The following is an 18,998-nucleotide window of genomic DNA, read 5'->3' as shown; positions in this document are numbered from 1 at the left end:
AGACTTGGCTTCCACCGAAAGCTTCTTTCCTTCTTTTTTTTTTTTTGAGACGGAGTCTTGCTCTGCCGCCCAGGCTGGGGTGCAGTGGCCGGATCTCAGCTCACTGCAAGCTCCGCCTCCCAGGTTTACGCCATTCTCCTGCCTCAGCCTCCCGAGTAGCTGGGACTACAGGCGCCCGCCACCTCACCCGGCTACTTTTTTGTATTTTTTAGTAGAGACGGGGTTTCACCGTGTTAGCCAGGATGGTCTCCATCTCCTGACCTCGTGATCCGCCCGTCTCGGCCTCCCAAAGTGCTGGGATTACAGGCTTGAGCCACCGCGCCCGGCCGCTTCTTTCCTTCTTAGCTCAGCGTCTTAGAAAAATTACTATGCCTCTCTCCATCTTGGCTTTCTTCTCTTTCTTTTTTGTTTTTGTTTTTTTTTTTGAGATGGAGTCTTGATCTGTCACCCAGGCTGGAGTACAGTAGTGTGATCTCGGCTCATTGCAACCTCTGCCTCCTGGGCTCAAGCAATTCTCCTGCCTCAGCCTCCTGAGTAACTGGAATTACAGGCGCTATGCCACCACACCCGGCTAATTTTTGTATTTTTAGTAGAGATGGGGGCTTCACCGTGTTGGTCAGGTTGGTCTCGAACTCCTGACGTCAAGTGATCTGCTTGCCTCAGCCTCCCAAAGTGCTGGGATTACAGGCATGAGCCACTGTGCCCGGCCCTGCAACAGACTTTTGATTGGTCTCCCTGCCTCAGCCCTGGTTCCATTCCATTACTCTCAAGCCAGACGCATTCTGTCAGATGTGGGAAGTCAGATCCCAGCACTTCTTGGCTCCGAACCCTGCTGTGGGTCCTTTGCACCCACCATATCCCTCCCAGTTCTGATAAGGGCCTCTTTCCCAGCTCCGCTCACCTGGCTGCGATAGCACTGGCCTTCATCCTGCTGCTCCTAGACCACATTGAGCTTAAGGGCATACCTGGGGGCAGGCCTGAAATGCTCTTCCCTGCCATGTTCTTCTCCTGGTTCTTGTCCTTTTGATAGCCTGACTATTCTGTAATTGCCCACCCCTCTCCTGGTAGATATTACCTTTTAATCCTCACCACAGCCCCAAGGCTGGGAGAGGTTAGGAAACTTGGCAGAGGGCAGCTGTCCCTAAGTGGTGGAACTGGAACTAGGATCTAGCAGTGGCCCTGTGGCCCCGGACTCCAAAGCCCCAGGCCTTGGGCTTGGCTGAGCCAGGTACGGAGGGAGGCACTTGGGAGAGGGGACTTCCACAGAGAAACCACCTGGGTCCTCAAATCTAGTGAGAGACAGAGAAGCAAATGGATAAATTACAGTGCCTGGCAAATGGTAGGCGCCAATAAATACGTTTTGTTGTTGAACAGATTATGAGCCTTAAGATGTGCAGACGGCCGGGCGCGGTGGCTCACGCCTGTAATCCCAGCACTTTGGGAGGCCGAGGCGGGCGGATCACGAGGTCAGGAGATTAAGACCACGGTGAAACCCCGTCTCTACTAAAAATACAAAAAATTAGCCAGGCGCGGTGGCGGGCGCGTGTAGTCCCAGCTACTCGGGAGGCTGAGGCAGGAGAATGGCGGGAACCCGGGAGGTGGAGCTTGCAGTGAGCCGAGATCGCGCCACTGCACTCCAGCCTGGGCAACAGCGTGAGACTCCGTCTCAAAAAAAAAAAAAAAAAAAAAAAAAAAAAAAAAAATACAAAAAATGAGCCGGGTGTGGTGGCGGGCACCTGTAGTCCCAGCTACTTGGGAGGCTGAGGCAGGAGAATGACGTGAACCCGGGAGGCGGAGCTTTCAGTGAGCCAGGATCGCGCCACTGCACTCCAGCTTGGGCGACAGACCGAGACTCCGTCTCAAAAAAAAAAAAAAAAGATGTGCAGACATTTCCGTGGGGCCTAAAGAAGACACATGAGTGTATTAGAGGGAGCGAGGAAGGGGCTGGGAGAGATTTCCCAGTGAAGGGGGACATTTGAGGTACACTTTGAAGGAAGGGTAGGAGTTTGCTAGAAGCCACGCGGCCTGGGGAGTAGGAACAGCATGGAGGAAAGAAGTCGAAAAGAAGTCGATGTGAGAAAATAGGTTTGGAGGAGCTCTGAATATTAGTGTTAGAATTCCCTCAGGTACCCCAGGACCCCAGCCAGAGATCAGCAGACGGTACAGGAGGCTGGCCAGGCACCCCGGACAAGCTAAGGGGCTGCCAGCAGGTGAGGGGCCTAGCGGGTGCGGCAGCCTCGTTGGACAGCGAGGGTACCTCCTGCCCTCTAACCTTCTGCCAGCATCGGGACCACCCCGGTACCCACAGCCGGACCCAGACAGCGGAATCCTCTAGGGACAGGGCGCGAGTGGCCTCTGCAGGCCCGTCCCTTGGTGAGGTCACACACGGAGGCGGGGCTCAGGATTGGGGGGCGGAATCATGCGCAGGGGGCGGGGCCCGAGAGAGAGCTTGGAGGAGACCGGAAGTCCCTCCGCCTCCGCCCGCCCTCGTGCTCCCTTCAGCCCCTTCGTAGCTCAGTGCGCAAGGTCGTGTCCCGGAAGTGAAGGGGCCATGTTGATGGGTGACCCGGGGAGAGGTACCCGGCCGGAGGCGAGTCCTGCGGAGTGGTAGCGCGCGCGGCCTGCGGGTGAGTGAGGGGAGGAATGAGGACCGGCGGCTGCTGGGTGGCCGGGAGGTTGCGGCGCCTCCTCTCAGGCTGCTGCCGGCGCCTCGCATGCGGCCCGGACCCAGGAGACCGGCCTGCAGCCGGTGGTCTCGCCCCATCCCGCCCTGGGCTTTCCCCTGGGAGGCCCCTTGGCGGCCCCGCCCCGCCCCAACCTCGGAGACTTCCCGGGTCCCGGAGCAGGGCTGCCCTGGCCTCTGGGCCTCCGCACCCCGGCCCGGCCCCCAGGGTTGGGGAAGTGCAGACTGGCTGGGGCTCAGCCGCCCACTCTCCTAGCGACCTTGTAGTTACAGCCCTCGCCGTGACAGTCGCCTTTTGCCTCATCAAACACTTCTGTTGATTTTCTACATCGGAAGGCCGAGGGAGCTCTTAAACAGTTGAGGAAAAATGGACAGAGATGGTGGCTTGCTCAGGCTTGCGCAGGAAGTTAGCAAGGCCGGAGGCTAAGGGCTAGCGGACTTTGGGCCCAAAGTCCGATCTTTTTTTCCAGCCAAATACTTCCCCCACTCGGTGTCATTTCTTTATTTCTGAAACGGAGGTGATCATTTTTTCCACATAGGGACGTTGTGAAATTCTCTCCTTCGTTAAACATAATTTTGAGCCCCTTGTATGTGCCAAGCGCTGTGCTAGGAAAGTTCGCGGAGCACCAGAAGTGCTGTACACATGGTCCGGCTCCAGCAAAGGGTAACTCATTCCAGAGGCAGGCAGAGTTGGGGTCAGGAGTGCAGCCCTCCCCTTGACAGTTGTGGGCCCGCGGGCAAGTTACTTCCCTCTGGGAGATTGTTTCCTCCACTTAAAATGGGGTAATGTTGACCCTAGGGTAGCTGACAGAATGAGTTGTTACGTGAGACATGCTTCAAACATTGTACATTGTGTATAGTGCAATATAGTGCAATAAGCATTTACTGTTACTAAGAACCCTGACCACCTCCTAGATTGTTAGTGTAAATGTGACAATGGGCAACAAAGCACTTTACAGATACGCTTGTGTAAGGGTTTATTGTTACTGAAGGAAGGCAGTGGCAGTTTATACTTAAATGTAATTGTTTATTGAGCATCTACAAACCTGGCTAGGTGGTACTAATAACAGCTGCTGTTGATAGAGTGCTTAGTGTGTGCCAAGTGCTGTTCTAAACATGTTCACATACATTAAATTCATTTAGTGCTTATGCCAACCATATGGGCAAAATACGATTTTTATCCTCACTTTATAGATGAGGAACTGAGACAGGCACAGAGAGGTTAGGAGACTTGCCCACGGTAGTGCAGCTCGCAAGTGCTGATGCCAGGATTTAAGTATGGCTGAGTGCTTGTCTTCAGCCCTCCTAGATCACCCCCTGTGGTGAAGTTGTATTACCGTTCTTTACATGCACAGTTCTCAAAATATAACCCTATGTGGTAGGTACTATTGCCATAATATCCTAATCTCCATTTTGTAAGTGAGGACGCTGGTGCTCAGTGGGGATTCAGTCCTTTGCCCAAAGTCATATGGCACGTAAGTGGCAGGGCCAGGATTTGAGCCCTGGTGAACCACAACCTGTATGTTTCCAGAATGGGCATCCAGAGGCCGGGGTCTCTAGTCCTAGTCTTGCCATTAAGTCATAAGGTGATCTAGGGGGTCTCTGGAACTTGGATTAAAAATGTCTTATAGTCTCTACAGGTCCTTTTGTTATTAATTCTGATACTAGGCTTGTATGTCTTTCCTTCTGTTTATAGTGTGACACCCAGCCCCTGCCAGTCCCCCATGGCCCGGTGGAGCCGAGCAGCGGTGCTGAGTCTCTATCGGGCTCTGTTGCGCCAGGGCCGACAGCTTCGCTACACTGATCGAGACTTCTACTTTGCCTCCATCCGCCGTGAATTCCGAAAACATCAGAAGCTAGAGGACCCTGAGGCCCGGGAGAGGCAGCTGGAGAAGGGCCTGGTCTTTCTCAACGGCAAATTGGGGAGGATCATTTAGGATCCTCCAAGGGAAAGAGGACAAAGGTGCCTTCTGTAGACACTCCTGCTCTCTCCCATCCCCACCTTACAGATGCATTAAGAAGCCTCAGGTATGTAGGCCCTTATTCCTGTAGGTTTCGTTATTTTTTTGTTGCAAGGGACCGAGAAAAGGATCAAAGTCGTCCTTTTAGTCATTAGAAATCAGTGGAGAGCCAGGTGCGCTGGTGTGCATCTATAGTCCCAGCTCTGCAGGAGGCTGAGGCAGGAGGATGGCTTGAGCCCAGGAGGTTGAGGCTGCAGTGAGCTATGATTGCATCACTGCACTCCAGGCTGGGTGACAGAATGGGACCCTATCTCTGGGGGGGGAAAAAAAAAAGCCGGGCGTGGTGGCTCACGCCTGTAATCCCAGCATTTTGGGAGGCCGAGACGGGCGGATCATGAGGTCAGGAGATCGAGACCATCCTGGCTAACATGGTGAAACCCCGTCTCTACAAAAAATACAAAAAAAAAAAATTAGCCAGGCGTAGTAGCGGGCACCTGTAGTCCCAGCTACTCGGGAGGCTGAGGCAGGAGAATGGCGTGAACCCGGGAGGCGGAGCTTGCAGTGAACCCAGATCGCGCCACCGCACTCTAGCCTGGGCAACTGAGCAAGACTCCGTCTTGGAAAAAAAAAAAAAAAAAAGGACATTTGAGGTCTGCCTCAAATGAGAAATAGAGGCTTATCAGCAGCGGGGCAGGGAAGTGGGAACTGCAATTTTTTTTTTTTAAAGAGACAAGGTCTCACTCTCACCCAAGTTGCAGTACGGTGGCATGATCATAGCTCTCGGGAACCTTGAATGCCTGGCCTCAAGCAGTCTTCCCTTTTCAGCCTCCTGAGTAGCTGGGATGCCAGGCATGTACCACTGTGCCCAGCTAATTTTTTATTTTTTATTTTTTTGTAGAGATAGTCTTGCTGTGTTGCCCAGGCTGCTCTCAAACTCTTAGCCTCAAGCGATCCTCCCATCCTTGCCTCCCAAAGCATTGGCATTATAGGGGCAAACAGCTCTGCCTGTCCAGAAACTGCACTTTGTAGTCTGGAAACTTAAGTCTGGTGTGGCCAGAATGGTACCTCTGTAAGGCAGATAGCCAGAGTTGAGGCTGGGCCAGATCTGGAAGGACATTGACTCCAAGTTGAGATGGTAATGTATATCTTATTATGCGGGGACCATCACAGCTCTGTAAGCAGAGGAATGACATAGCCACATTTGTATCGTAGAGGGAGCGTACCAGTGGCAGTGTGAAGAATAAATTGATGAGAGATACTAGAGGTAGTGGATGTAGCCTGATGAGATTGAGGGACCGAGGGGTGGGGGTGGCCGCATATAAACACAGTGTGTATAGCAGTGGGACTTGGTGATCAGTTGGCTGAGGCAGGAGGAGGAGAGAGGAAGATGAAGAGTAACTGGGTAACTGGGTGTAAGGCCTGCCAGCTGGGTGGAGGGTGCTGCTTTTAACTGGAGGAGGGAAAGCTGGAGGAGGAGCCTTATGTAATGGCTTTTGGTTCTTCTCAGCCACTTAGGATTGGTACACCTGCCTTTGGCAGTACGGGGCCGGGGTGGGGTGATGCCCATGGGAGCCTGTCTGCACAGGGAGGGTTGGCTAGCAGATCTGGGAGGGCATTAGGGCGTTCCTTGAAATCTTTGTGTTCCTAATATATTTTGGTTGTGACTCGGGCTACACGCTGCTGTCACCACCCCCTCAAAAAAACCAAGAAACAAAATGCTGTAGGGTTAATACTTCATTCCCACAGCAGATACTTAGTATGCATCAAACACTGCACACCCTGGGGATGCAGCAGTGAATGAGCCCAGGTGTCCCCCAGAAGCATATGGTCGGGGGTTAATGGAGTGGAGATGGGAACAAGGTGGGGAGCAAGTACCTAGGACCCCTGTAGATTAGTTCTCCCCACCAGCTTGAGCTCAGGGTTCAAATCTTGGCCATGTAATTTACTGACACAGTGACCTTGGGTCAGTTACAGAAACTACTCAGTTTCTTCATCCTGTAAATTTGGAATAATATTACCGATCTCATGGGATTGTTGTTGTGAGGATTGAGGGTATTAATAATAAGTGTAAAATTCCCAGCACATAATGCACACTCAATATACGTTACCTAGTCTCGTACGTACTCAAGCAAGATAGGTTTATAAAAAGGCCTATGGCTTTTTCAATTAAAATAAGTTGGAACTTTAACAGTTCTGTGCTGTCATCCTAGGAAGCCACAAGGCCTCCATTATTCATCATCCTTACTTTATTAGGGTAATGAGCATTTCTGTTCCCATTTTTGTATCTAGGGAGACAGGTTAAATAACTTGCCTGCAGTGTTGGCAGAGCTCAAATTCTCTATCCCTAGTTCTGCCCACCAGGTCTGTGTTCCTTTTTTGTTTTTTATTTTAACCATCTTAACCATTTTAAAGTATACAGTTCAGGAGCAGTAAGTATGTTCACATTGTTGTGTAACAGAGCCCCAGAACTTTTTTCATCTGGCACATCTGAAACTCTATACCCATTAAACAATGGAGTTCCTTCATGACAGTCCTGATTGGAGGTGCAGTTCTTACCTGCTAGTAGGCTGTAAGGTTATGTAGCAGAACCTGAGTGGAGAATGTGTCGTGGAGAAGCAGTTTAAACTGGAACAAGTTGAATTAACTCTTCAAGTAAGGTCCATGTCTGTCTGTTGAGCTTGTGGACGCTCTCTTCTATTCCAGGTCACCAGGTCTGTGATGTCAGTTGGTCCTTGGATGGTGGGTGGGGGGTGTATATTGCACTACAGCAGGAAAAGCCTTTTTTTTTTTTTTTTTTTTTGAAACGGAGTCTTGCTCTGTCGCCCAGGCTGTAGTACAGTGGGTGCAGTGCAGTCTTGGCTCACTGCAACCTCCGCCTTGCAGGTTCAAGTGAGTCTCCTGCCTCAGCCTCCCGAGTAGCTGGGACTACAAGCGCCCGCCACCACACCCAGCTAATGTTTTGTATTTTTAGTAGAGACAGGGTTTCACCTGTTAGCCAGGATGGTCTCGGTCTCCTGACCTTGTGATCCGCCCACCTTGGCCTTCCAAAGTATTGGGATTACAGGTGTGAGGCACTGCGTCCGGCGGAAAAGGCTTTAACAAGCTGGCCCAACTTAATAGTTTTGATCTTAGCTGGTGGCTCACGCCTGTAATCCCAGCACTTTGGGAGGCTGAGGTGGGTGGATCACCTGAGGTCAGGAGTTCGAGACCAGCCTGGCTAACATGGTGAAACCCCCGCTCTACTAAAAATACAAAAAATTAGCAGGGCGTGGTGGCACATGCCTGTAATCCCAGCTACTAGGGAGGCTGAAGCAGGATTACATAGGGAGGCTGAAGCAGGAGAACTGCTTGAACCCAGGAGGCGGAGGTTGCAGTGAGCCGGGATTGCCCCACTACACTCCAGCCTGGGTGACAGAGCGATACTCAGTCTCAAAAAAAAAAAAAAGAAAGAAAGAAAAAATAGTTTTGATCTAAAAAATAGTGATACTCAAGACGGTATCACTGCGAATTTTAAAGTCCGTTTTAGAGCAGTCTCAAAAGGTGAAATATCACTCAGAGGACAGTCTGGGTTGCTGACTGAATTCTGGAAGCTGACCTTTGTCCTGTGGATGGAAATCTTAAAAGACTAGATGATAACTCATTTGTGGAGCACTTTTACAGTTTATAGACCATCCACTGCAATACAGTTTATACCGTTCACATACAGTATTGCAGTGGGTGGTATTTCCTCACTACAACCCTGTGATTTGGTCCCATGCAGGGACCATTATCCCCTTTTCGTAGCTGAGGTGTTAAGTAACTCATTTGAGGTCACCCAGCTAATAAGTCAGGGCTTAAGGCAAGTTCCGTATCTCAGGATTTCTGACTCTAAAACCCACGCTCTGTTTTGTCATCTGTAGCACCACCTTGCAGTCATCAGAAGGGCGCCAAGGACTAAAATGGTCCAGGGAGGCTGCTTCTGCCCGGAGCGAGGAGGTGCCCTTCTGGCCTTGCTGCATCACACTGAAGGATCATTTAGAGGGCCCTTGTGTCCAGTGGCTCTCCCTATTGTAAATATTTCAGTAAAGAGTTAAAACGAGACATTGTTATGTGTGGGGAAATGTATAATGTTCTGCTTTTTTCCTGATTGGGTTACTCTGCTCTGCTAAGTTTGGTATGGCTCGTCTCTGTCTCAGTGTCTCACTGTCTGGAGGGAGGGTGTCTGGTGCTCTTCCCTGACTCCACCTGTAAATACAAACGTTAACTCTTCTCCCTGGCCTTGCTCTGTACATTTGAGGTAAGAATGTACTTGGTTTGGCCAGATAGTCTCTCATGTCCCTAAACCTGAAGCTTCTGTTGACTGTAAATGGTAGAGAAAAGGAAAGTACCCCCAAGGTGTGAACTCTAGTTAGGGAAAAAATATTTTTGGGCTTGACAGTGACTCTTAGTTAACTCAATTGCTGGAATAATAGAGTCAGAAATATTTCTTTGTTTTTCAGGGAGGTAGAGGCAGGAGCATAATATGCGGAAGCTGGCAATACCCAGTTGTAACATGGTATTAGAAGGAATGTTATTTTACATGGAAGATAATCCCTAGTGATCCTTTTTTTTTTCCTCGAGACAGAGTCCTGCTCTGTTGCCCAGGCTGGAGTGCAATGGCAATTCTCCTGCCTCGGCCACCATGCCTGGCTAATTTTTTGTATTTTTAGTAGAGACGGGGTTTCACTATGTTGGCCAGGCTGGTCTCGAACTTCTGACCTTGTGATCCACCCGCCTTGGCCTCTCAAAGTGCTGGGATTACAGGTGTGAGCCACCGCGCCCAGCGGATCCTGTCTCTTGATGTCCTCCCATTCTGGGACACTAAATGGTATCCGACTTTGGTTTCCCTTATGTCATTCCTGGTGTGAAGGATACGGGATATTATAGAGGAGAGTGGCAGGTATTCCAATCTGAACCACGCTGTCATCCTTGCCCCGGCTCAGGCCCAGGGTTCTAACTCCACGGGAATGGGCTTATCTGGGGACTGCTGCTGCTGCAGTCAGGAAGCCTCCCCTCCAGCCGGGAGCAGCACTGGCCTGAGCACTGCGCTGGAGGCCAGCCTCTTCGCTGTGGTGCCCAAGTACTCCTTTCAGGTGACCACATTTTTAGTTCCTCTTCCAAGTGTAATCGAGCAGATGGGTGTTTTGTTTTCCAGTTAGCAGTCAAGTCTGCAGTGTCCTTTGTGTTTTTATCTCCCAGGATACCAGTCTCACCTAAGCTTTTTTTTTTTTTTTTTGAGACAGAGTCTCGTTCTGTCGCCCAGGCTGGAGTGCAGTGGCCGGATCTCAGCTCACTGCAAGCTCCGCCTCCCGGGTTTACGCCATTCTCCTGCCTCAGCCTCCCGAGTAGCTGGGACTACAGGCGCCCGCCACCTCGCCCGGCTAGTTTTTTGTATTTTTTTAGTAGAGACGGGGTTTCACCGTGTTAGCCAGGATGGTCTCGATCTCCTGACCTCGTGATCCGCCCGTCTCGGCCTCCCAAAGTGCTGGGATTACAGGCTTGAGCCACCGCGCCCGGCCTCACCTAAGCTTTTATAGTCCCTGCTGCCCACTTTTCTCAAGAAACAAAGCATTTGTCAAGTAGGAGGGTCCATGGAGGGACCTTTCTCACATATGGATGTGTAGTTCCAGTTCCATGTGCAGGGTGTTTGGTACATGTTGTTTTGTGTTTGGTTTGCAGAAAGTAGATAGAATAAGGGCCGATTTGATTTGGGTAAGGGTGAGCATGGTACAGTAGAAAAAGCATCATACAAGGAGTGGGGAGTCCTGAGTTCTGGAGATGACTGTGTCATTTCGTTTTTGTTTTTGAGGTGGAGTTTCGCTCTTGTTGCCCAGGCTAGAGTGCAATAGTGTTATCTTGGCTCACTGCAAAGGCCTTCCAGGTTCAAGGGATTCTTCTGCCTCGGCCTCCTGAGAAGCTGTGATTACAGGAGTGCGCCATCATATCTGGCTAATTTTGTATTTTTAGTAGTGACGGGGTTTCTCCATGTTGACTAGGCTTGTCTTGAACTGCTGACCTCAGGTGATCTGCTCACTTCGGCCTCCCAAAGTGCTGGGATTACAGGTGTGAGCCACCGTGCCCGGCCCATTTTGTTTTTTGTTTTTATTTTTAAGAGATGGGGACCTGCGTTATCACATTGGGAAGGGGTAGAGAGACCTGCGTTATCACATTGGGAAGGGGTAGAGAGACCTGCGTTATCACATTGTGAAGGGGTAGAGAGACCTGCGTTATCACCCCTGTGAAGGGGTAGAGAGACCTGCATTATCACATTGTGAAGGGGTAGAGAGACCCGCGTTACCACATTGTGAAGGGGTAGAGAGACCCGCGTTATCACATTGGGAAGGGGTAGAGAGACCTGCGTTATCACCCCTGTGAAGGGGTAGAGAGACCTGCATTATCACATTGTGAAGGGGTAGAGAGACCCGCGTTACCACATTGGGAAGGGGTAGAGAGACCCGCGTTATCACATTGGGAAGGGGTAGAGAGACCCGCGTTATCACATTGGGAAGGGGTAGAGAGACCTGCGTTATCACATTGGGAAGGGGTAGAGAGACCTGCGTTATCACATTGGGAAGGGGTAGAGAGACCTGCGTTATCACATTGGGAAGGGGTAGAGAGACCTGCGTTATCACATTGGGAAGGGGTAGAGAGACCTGCGTTATCACATTGGGAAGGGGTAGAGAGACCTGCGTTATTACATTGGGAAGGGGTAGAGAGACCTGCGTTATCACCCCTGTGAAGGGGTAGAGAGACCTGCGTTATCACCCCTGTGAAGGGGTAGAGAGACCCGCGTTACCACATTGTGAAGGGGTAGAGAGACCCGCGTTATCACATTGGGAAGGGGTAGAGAGACCTGCGTTATCACATTGGGAAGGGGTAGAGAGACCTGTGTTATCACATTGGGAAGGGGTAGAGAGAGGGTTGTTTTGCATGTGGGGTACTTCATTGTAATATAAAAAAGGATTGACACTGAGCTTAATGTTTTCTTAATCTCACTAGCTTGGGGAAGGTTTTCCTACAGTACCCAGGATCCGTCCCTTCTCCTTGCATCCTGATCTATCATGGGACACTGTAGCTCCTTCTAGACCCTAAAGCATACAGTGCTGGAGGCAAGAGGATTTGAGTTGCTGGAACTCACAGAGTACCCTGTACTTGTTGGGGTTTGGGTTGTTGAGGGAGGGAGGTTCTTGGGGTCCCAGTACTTAACGGCCGTGTTCTATCTTCATTCTCAGATGAGCAATGGCAGGCGCTGGTGAGCGCAAAGGCAAGAAGGATGACAATGGCATTGGCACGGCCATTGACTTTGTGCTCTCCAATGCCCGGCTGGTGCTGGGGGTGGGTGGAGCGGCCATGCTGGGCATCGCCACGCTGGCAGTTAAGCGGGTAAGTGCATGCAGCCAGGGTTAGGGGTGGGATGTAGTGGTATGGTCATAACATGTAATATTTTATAGAAAGAAAATGTCGAAGCATTCTAGTAATAGGAGGGAATGATCGCAATGATGTTAAGTGAAAAAAACAGGTTTCAAAAGTACGTATAGAGTGGTCCTCATTACATGCATCTAGAAAGAAACATACCAGATATTACAAACAGATTTCTTTGGGTCATGACATATGGATTATCTATGTCTTATTTAGTCTTCCCTGAGATTTTCTGCATGGAGCAAAGTATTCTATAATCTAGAATAAAAACAAAATTACTAAAAGATAGTAGTTGACCTTACTAGGACAGAGCTTCTGGAGAGGAAGTAAATTGGAAGGAAATAGGGAAAGAGGGCAGGTTTATGTCCCGTGTCCTCTCTGCTATTTCAGATGTACGATCGGGCAATCAGTGCCCCTACCAGCCCCACCCGCCTGAGCCATTCAGGGAAAAGGAGCTGGGAAGAACCAAACTGGATGGGCTCCCCCCGACTGCTGAACAGGGACATGAAGACGGGCCTGAGCCGGTCCCTGCAGACCCTTCCCACAGACTCCTCTGCCTTTGACACAGGTGAGAAGGGCTGCTGCCCCTCCTGGGACCTCTCTGGACTTTCAGTACCACTCCTGCACTCAACAGATGTTTCTTGAGCACATCTGTGCCAGGCACTGTGCCAGCACTTGCCCTCCATGCCAGGCCCTTCTTTCTGGGGCTGAGGCAGCTGTGGACTGAGCAGGCATGGGCAGAGCTCACGTGCCTCTCTCTCTTGCCTTGGCAGATACATTCTGCCCGCCCCGGCCCAAGCCAGTGGCCAGGAAGGGCCAGGTAGACTTGAAGAAGTCACGACTCCGCATGTCCCTGCAGGAGAAACTTCTTACTTACTACCGGAACCGGGCAGCCATCCCTGCTGGAGAGCAGGCTCGGGCCAAGCAAGCTGCTGTGGACATATGTGCCGAGCTCCGGAGCTTCCTGCGGGCCAAGTTGCCTGACATGCCGCTTCGGGACATGTACTTGAGTGGCAGCCTCTATGATGACCTGCAGGTAACAAGGTGGTTCTCATGGTGGGTGGGGTTTGGGTGCTAAGCACAGTAGTGTTGTTGGCACAGATCAGTGTCCAGGCTTGCTAGAAAGACTGAGGTCTTACAGCTTCCGAATCCTGTGTACTGCAGCAGCATTTGGAGAGCCATACTTGTTATTCTTTTTTTGTTTTGTTTTGTTTTGTTTTTGAGACGGAGTCTCGCTCTGTCGCCCAGGCTGGAGTGGTGCAGTGGCGTGATCGCGACTCACTGCAAGCTCCACCTCCCGAGTTCAAGCGATTCTCCTGCCTCAGCCTTCTGAGTAACTGGGATTACAGGTGTGTGCCATCACTCCCGGCTAATTTTTTTTGTATTTTTAGTAGAGACAGGGTTTTGCCATGTTGGCCAGGCTGGTCTCGAACTCCTGACCTCAGGTGATCCACCCACCTTGGTCTCCCAAATTGCTGGGATTACAGGTGTGAGCCACCACACCTGGCATGTTATTCTTTCGAAATTCTTGTGTCTTTAATCCTTTCTCATGTTTTAGTCCTACTTACAACTTTTAAGAAGCTATAAGAGGCTTCCTCCTTCCTATGTTCTTGTATCCATCTCTCCTTTCTAGTTTTCTCAGTCTGTGTAGATTGATATGGTGACATGAAAGAATTCTTTTTTTTTTTTTTTTTTTTTTGAGATGGAGTCTTGTTCTGTTGCTCAGGCTGGAGTACAGTGGCACAATCTTGGCTCACTGCAACCTCTGCCTCCTGCGTTCAAGCAATTCTCCTGCCTCAGCCTCCCGAGTAGCTGGGACGACAGGCACCCGCCACCATGCCTGGCTAATTTTTTTGTATTTTTAGTAGAAACGGGGTTTCACCATGTTGGCTAGGCTGGTCTTAAACTCCTGACCTCAAGTGAGCTGGCCGCCTCGGCCTCCCACAGTGCCGGGATTACAGGCGTGAGCCACCGCGCCTGGCCTAGAGTTCCCATTCTTGCTGGGGGAATGTAAGATGGTGGGAGCCGTGTTGGAGGAAGCGTGTCATTTGAACAGAGTAAACCCTCCAAACGTTTTAAATTCTGCTCTGACAGGTGGTGGCAGCTGACCACATCCAGCTGATTGTGCCCCTTGTGCTGGAGCAGAACCTGTGGTCGTGTATTCCTGGTGAAGACACCATCATGAATGTTCCTGGCTTCTTCCTGGTTCGTCGTGAGAATCCAGAGTACTTTCCTCGTGGGAGCAGTTACTGGGACCGCTGTGTAGTAGGGGGCTACCTCTCCCCAAAGACAGTCGCAGATACATTTGAGAAGGTGGTGGCTGGCTCCATCAATTGGCCAGCCATAGGGTCCCTCTTGGACTATGTGATCCGCCCGGCGCCACCCCCGGAGGCCCTCACACTGGAGGTACAGTACGAGCGTGACAAACATCTCTTCATTGACTTCCTGCCATCAGTGACCCTCGGTGACACAGTCTTGGTGGCCAAACCACACCGGCTAGCCCAGTATGACAACCTGTGGCGGCTGAGCCTGCGTCCCGCAGAGACGGCACGCCTGCGGGCTCTGGACCAGGCTGACTCGGGCTGCCGATCTCTGTGCCTCAAGATCCTCAAGGCCATATGCAAGTCCACCCCGTCTCTGGGCCACCTCACTGCCAGCCAGCTAACCAATGTCATCCTCCTCTTGGCCCAGGAGGAGGCTGACTGGTCTCCAGATATGCTGGCCGACCGTTTCCTGCAGGCCCTGAGGGGACTTATCAGCTACTTAGAGGCTGGAATCCTGCCCAGTGCTCTAAACCCCAAGGTGAACTTATTTGCAGAGCTCACCCCTGAAGAAATAGACGAATTAGGATACACTCTGTATTGCTCATTGTCCGAGCCAGAGGTGCTGCTGCAGACGTAGGGCAGGTGAAGGCCAAAGCGGGTGTTGGTGGTCAGGCCCTGGATTCTCCGTTAGATACACTTGGCTACGTAGTTGGTGCCTCACAGGGTTCCTGGTGCCTGCTGTCTTGCTGATCATCAACCTGGTCACTTCATGCTGATTAGAATGACATCTCTTCCGTCTCCTATTTTCCTACCCAACTCTTCCTATTTTTGTTACCAATCACTGTGCTCCCTGCTCCCCCTGGCTCCACGCTAATTTTTCTGGAATGAATTGAGAAGGTGGTGTGCTGGCCTGAGCTGATGGACCACTTGTTTTGCATTTCAGCCCATGTTTGCTGCCTCTGTCTGGTCTGCCTTGCCTGTTTGCCTGTTCCTATTCAGTGTCTTTTCTATTTTTTCCTCTCTTGTTCATGCCTTCTGTTTTGCTCTTGTCCCTGGAGCATATCTGCCTAATTAAGATGTTGCCTTTTAGTTGAATGCCACTGAAGAGCTGTGATAGCATGTTTCAAAGCTGAACTCTACAGAGTGAGTGCTGGGACAGTATTTAGGGTTTCTGGGAGTGAGGCTGGTAGAAGAGCTGGCCTTGACCCCGGTTCCTGGAGTAGAGTCTGCCCTCCCCGCCATCTCCTGACCCATTCCTAAATGCTGAGAACGTCTCTCACGGAAACACTGTTAGTGATCCCCACAGGACAAGCTGGATTCTAAGTTATTTGCAGATTGAATTTCTGGGTGGCTATCAGCAGAAGTGCAGAGTAGGGAACCAGAGCTGGTTAAGGGCCTAGTGGAGGGTTTGTGTGCCCAGTGTCTGTTCCTCATCTGTGGCTGCAGGGGTCAGACAGACAAGGATGGGGGCTGCCAGGACACCACCTCCTCATGAATGCTGGTTTTCACCCCTTTTCCTTATTTTATTGCCAATCAGGACAAGGCCTTGAAGGAACGCAGCCTTAGCCATCAGTTGAGGGTGAGGGAGGTAGACAGGCGACTGAATGTCAGTTGGAAAATCTGGTCACTAGTTGGGGTTTGGTGGCCATGTTTTCTCCCCAGGCAGGCCTTTCTTTTCTAGGATGTGGCCTTAGGCAAGAACAGACCCAACAGCCAGCCCTTCATCCTCCAGTGTCTGCCATAGGAACGTGAGAGGGCTGTTTGCTGAGCGCTCGGGGTACGGCCAGAGGGCAAGTGAGCATGCACAGACCTCTTTCCCCTGTCCTGTTTCTCACCCAGCACCTGGGGAGATTGGTGCTACCAAGGAAGAGAGCACACAGATAAGGCAGAGGGGAGGAGATGGGCATTTCTTACGTTCCTCATTGTTTCCTGCTGCTGAGATTGCAGTATTTATTGCAATGTAAATGTATCCTGAAGGTGGGGAGGAATGTTTAATCCACCATGTCCATGTGTCGTCTTGGTTTGTGTTTTTCCCTGTTTGTGGCAAGACTCTGATGATAATTCTGTTTCTCATCTGCCTATTCAGTATTTTGTTTTCCTCCCGTCAAGTTGTCTTATTTTTTCGATGACTACCTCTCCATCAGTGAGGTTCTGGTGAAGCTCTCTGCAGCTGTCTCATTCCTTTCCAATGATAGTAACAGGAAATAACTCTTTAGCATTGATACCTCAGCAGCAATTTAGGGTAGAGATTCCTGCCCCTGTTTTGTCACAGATTAGGAAGTTGACAACTAGGCTTAACCTTGACTATATTTAGAGGTCTTTTTGGCTCTTTTCCCCTTAACAAGGATTTCTTATGGTGGTTTCAATTTCATTTGCATAAAAGTATTAAGAGGGAACAAAAAACGATAAAGCTGAGAATCGTGAGAGAGCTTATCTGTCTGTTGGTAAGACTCAAATGAGAGTTTAAAAAAAAAAAAAAATCTGTACGCCTGAGTACCATCCTGGATGAATCTAGAAGGTATGGGGTAGAGCCTAACAGTGAGGGTTCCATTGTACCCATTGGGTTTCCATTACAGGGAAGGGAGAGGAGAGGATTGATAGAGTGTTGCAAAAGTATAGATTATTCTTCATTGAGATAAAGGATTTGGTTTCCCTGCCATGAGTATTAAAAAATTCTAAGTTTTCCCAACCTCGCATCTCTGACCAAATTTCACATAAACCATTGGAAGGAGGCTGGGCATAGTGACTCACGCTTGTAATCCCAGCACTGGGAGGCTAAGGCGGGTGGATCGCTTGAGGTCAGGAGTTTGAGACCAGCCTGGCCGACATGGTGAAACCCCATCTCTACCAAAAAGATAAAAATAAGCTGGGCGTGGTAGCAGGTGCCTGTAATCCCAGGTACTCGGGAGGCTGAGGCAGGAGAATCACTTAAACCTGGAGAGTGGAGGTTGCAGTGAGCTGAGATCACACCACTGCACTCCAGCCTGGGTGACAGAGTGAGACCCTGTTTCAAAAAATTTTAAAAAATAAAAATTGGAAGGAGAGCTTAAAAAAGATAAGATTTTAAGAGTTCCAAGTTATTTTAGTGTAATTGTCACTTGAGAAAGGCAAATGAGTTTATCATTCTTCTTAAAGAGCATCTCTTTTAACTGTTTGACAAAACCATAACTTTGTCATTTTACAAGCAAGAACCTCTTAAGAAGTCCTCAGAACTAGAAGCAGTGTGAACTCTCAGCCTTGGTCCTGGTGGGTTTGCTGACCATGACTGGGCAAGCCATTCTTTTTGCTGCCATCTTCCTCTTCATAAAATGTGGAACATAGGCACTCGCTTTGAGATTTTTAGATAGAAGAAGACATTCTGCACCTGCCCCCTTTTTTAAATCTTTGGGAAAAGATGAGTAATTTTCCCCGCTACTCTGCCTTCCTGTTCAGTAACTCTTACTTTTGCCTGAAGTAATAGCATCTTCTACTTCTCCATCTAGAGATTTTTGTGTGTGTGCCATCAAGGTTAGCAAACCTTATACTTCGCCTAACACTTAAAAAATGCACTCATTATCTTAAACCTAATAAATTCCAGAGTTTATTTTGGTTCTCTTCTGTTGCCCTTCCCAAAAAATGAGTTCAAGATGACAGTATTTTTCTTTACATGCTTGGTTGTGAGTTTTAAAGTTTTATTTAAATATATGTTGAAGCTCCAGTTTAAAGAAAGCATTGCAGAGGCCCACGGTCTCCTGGGTCCCGGCCGGTGGAGGCGCACCTGTCCATATTCCACATTCGCTGACGGTGCTCCCTGCACTCCACTCAAGGTGAGAGTGCAGATAGTCTTGAAGGGGAATCAGCTTCAGGATGGAAGGACCCAGGAGAGGCCCTGAGGGGGGATTCTGTAAATACAGACTACTCCGAGTGTGCAGAGCTCTGTGCCATGGTAGTTCCTTGGGACTCTGACTTGGCTGACAACTTGTGCTGTCAGAGGATTTGTTAGAACTCTGCCCTTTTGTCTGAAGCTCAAGGCCAAGGAGACTTAGCATAGAGCTGACCCCTGCACCAGGCTGGGAGGCTCCAGCCCTTGTAGATGCCACTTACTATAAGTGGCCAGAATACCAGAGATGTGGGTTCCATGGTCAGCTGCACACTAAGTGTTTACCTTTACATTTGGATCACCTTGTAGTCTTTAATTATTGGTCCCTGAGGCCAAGTCCACAGCTTGCCTTCTAGTCACTTGCCTGCCCATCAGTGGTGGTGGATGTGTTAGCTGGTAGATTTGGAATCAGTCACCAGTCTTTCTGTACTGTCTTGGTTAGGTCTGTATAAGTAGAGGCAGCTTAGCCCTGAGACCCAGAGAGCTGCTATCCTTTTTCTCCTTGCGGGAGGAAATAAAACTGGGGAACACAATGTCCTTCCATAGCATAGGAAGAAGAAAATAAAAGTCTCCTTTCCACCAGTGTTGACTTGTGTGTGTTGCATGAAACATCTTCCTGTGGGAGTGGTACTGGGTCTCCATTTTCAGCTAGAGTAACCTTTGAAGTGTTTGAGCTAGGTCTCTATAAAAGAATGCATGGGACAGGCTGCCATGAGAGTCATTCTTTCATGACCTTTTCAGTGTCAAAACTGGGGCAGTGTTACTTTAATACTCAACCATTTGCACCATCATCT

The 18,998-nt window shown here is 49.9% G+C and overlaps 2 protein-coding genes and 1 long non-coding RNA gene across 24 annotated transcripts; 2 read left to right on the top strand and 1 right to left on the bottom strand.

Annotated features, from left to right (window-relative positions):
- The first annotated feature begins 2,556 nt into the window (after positions 1–2,556).
- Positions 2,557–18,783, top strand: MIEF1 (mitochondrial elongation factor 1). Its single transcript, XM_050806273.1, has 6 exons — positions 2,557–2,627; positions 4,380–4,711; positions 11,895–12,045; positions 12,472–12,649; positions 12,855–13,117; positions 14,176–18,783. Exons 3-6 carry the CDS (start codon positions 11,902–11,904, stop codon positions 14,980–14,982), a joined length of 1,392 nt encoding a protein of 463 aa, XP_050662230.1. The 5' UTR covers positions 2,557–2,627; positions 4,380–4,711; positions 11,895–11,901; the 3' UTR covers positions 14,983–18,783.
- On the top strand, positions 4,408–4,620 carry LOC126963781 (MIEF1 upstream open reading frame protein). Its single transcript, XM_050806421.1, has one exon. It carries the CDS (start codon positions 4,408–4,410, stop codon positions 4,618–4,620), a length of 213 nt encoding a protein of 70 aa, XP_050662378.1.
- On the bottom strand, positions 10,198–11,964 carry LOC126963789 (uncharacterized). Of its 22 annotated transcripts, none has more exons than XR_007729228.1 (6): positions 11,483–11,964; positions 11,382–11,415; positions 11,217–11,348; positions 10,985–11,051; positions 10,885–10,918; positions 10,198–10,851 (listed from the first exon to the last, which is right to left on the bottom strand). It is a non-coding gene; the product is annotated as an uncharacterized LOC126963789 (long non-coding RNA). The 22 variants fall into 22 exon arrangements; XR_007729218.1 differs by having other exon boundaries at positions 11,184–11,315; XR_007729222.1 differs by having other exon boundaries at positions 11,184–11,282.
- Positions 18,784–18,998: the final 215 nt, after the last annotated feature.

This window comes from Macaca thibetana, chromosome 10 (assembly GCF_024542745.1).
Source record: "Macaca thibetana thibetana isolate TM-01 chromosome 10, ASM2454274v1, whole genome shotgun sequence".
In the NCBI taxonomy this organism is placed as follows: domain Eukaryota; kingdom Metazoa; phylum Chordata; class Mammalia; order Primates; family Cercopithecidae; genus Macaca; species Macaca thibetana.
This window is presented reverse-complemented; position numbering and strand designations above follow the sequence as displayed.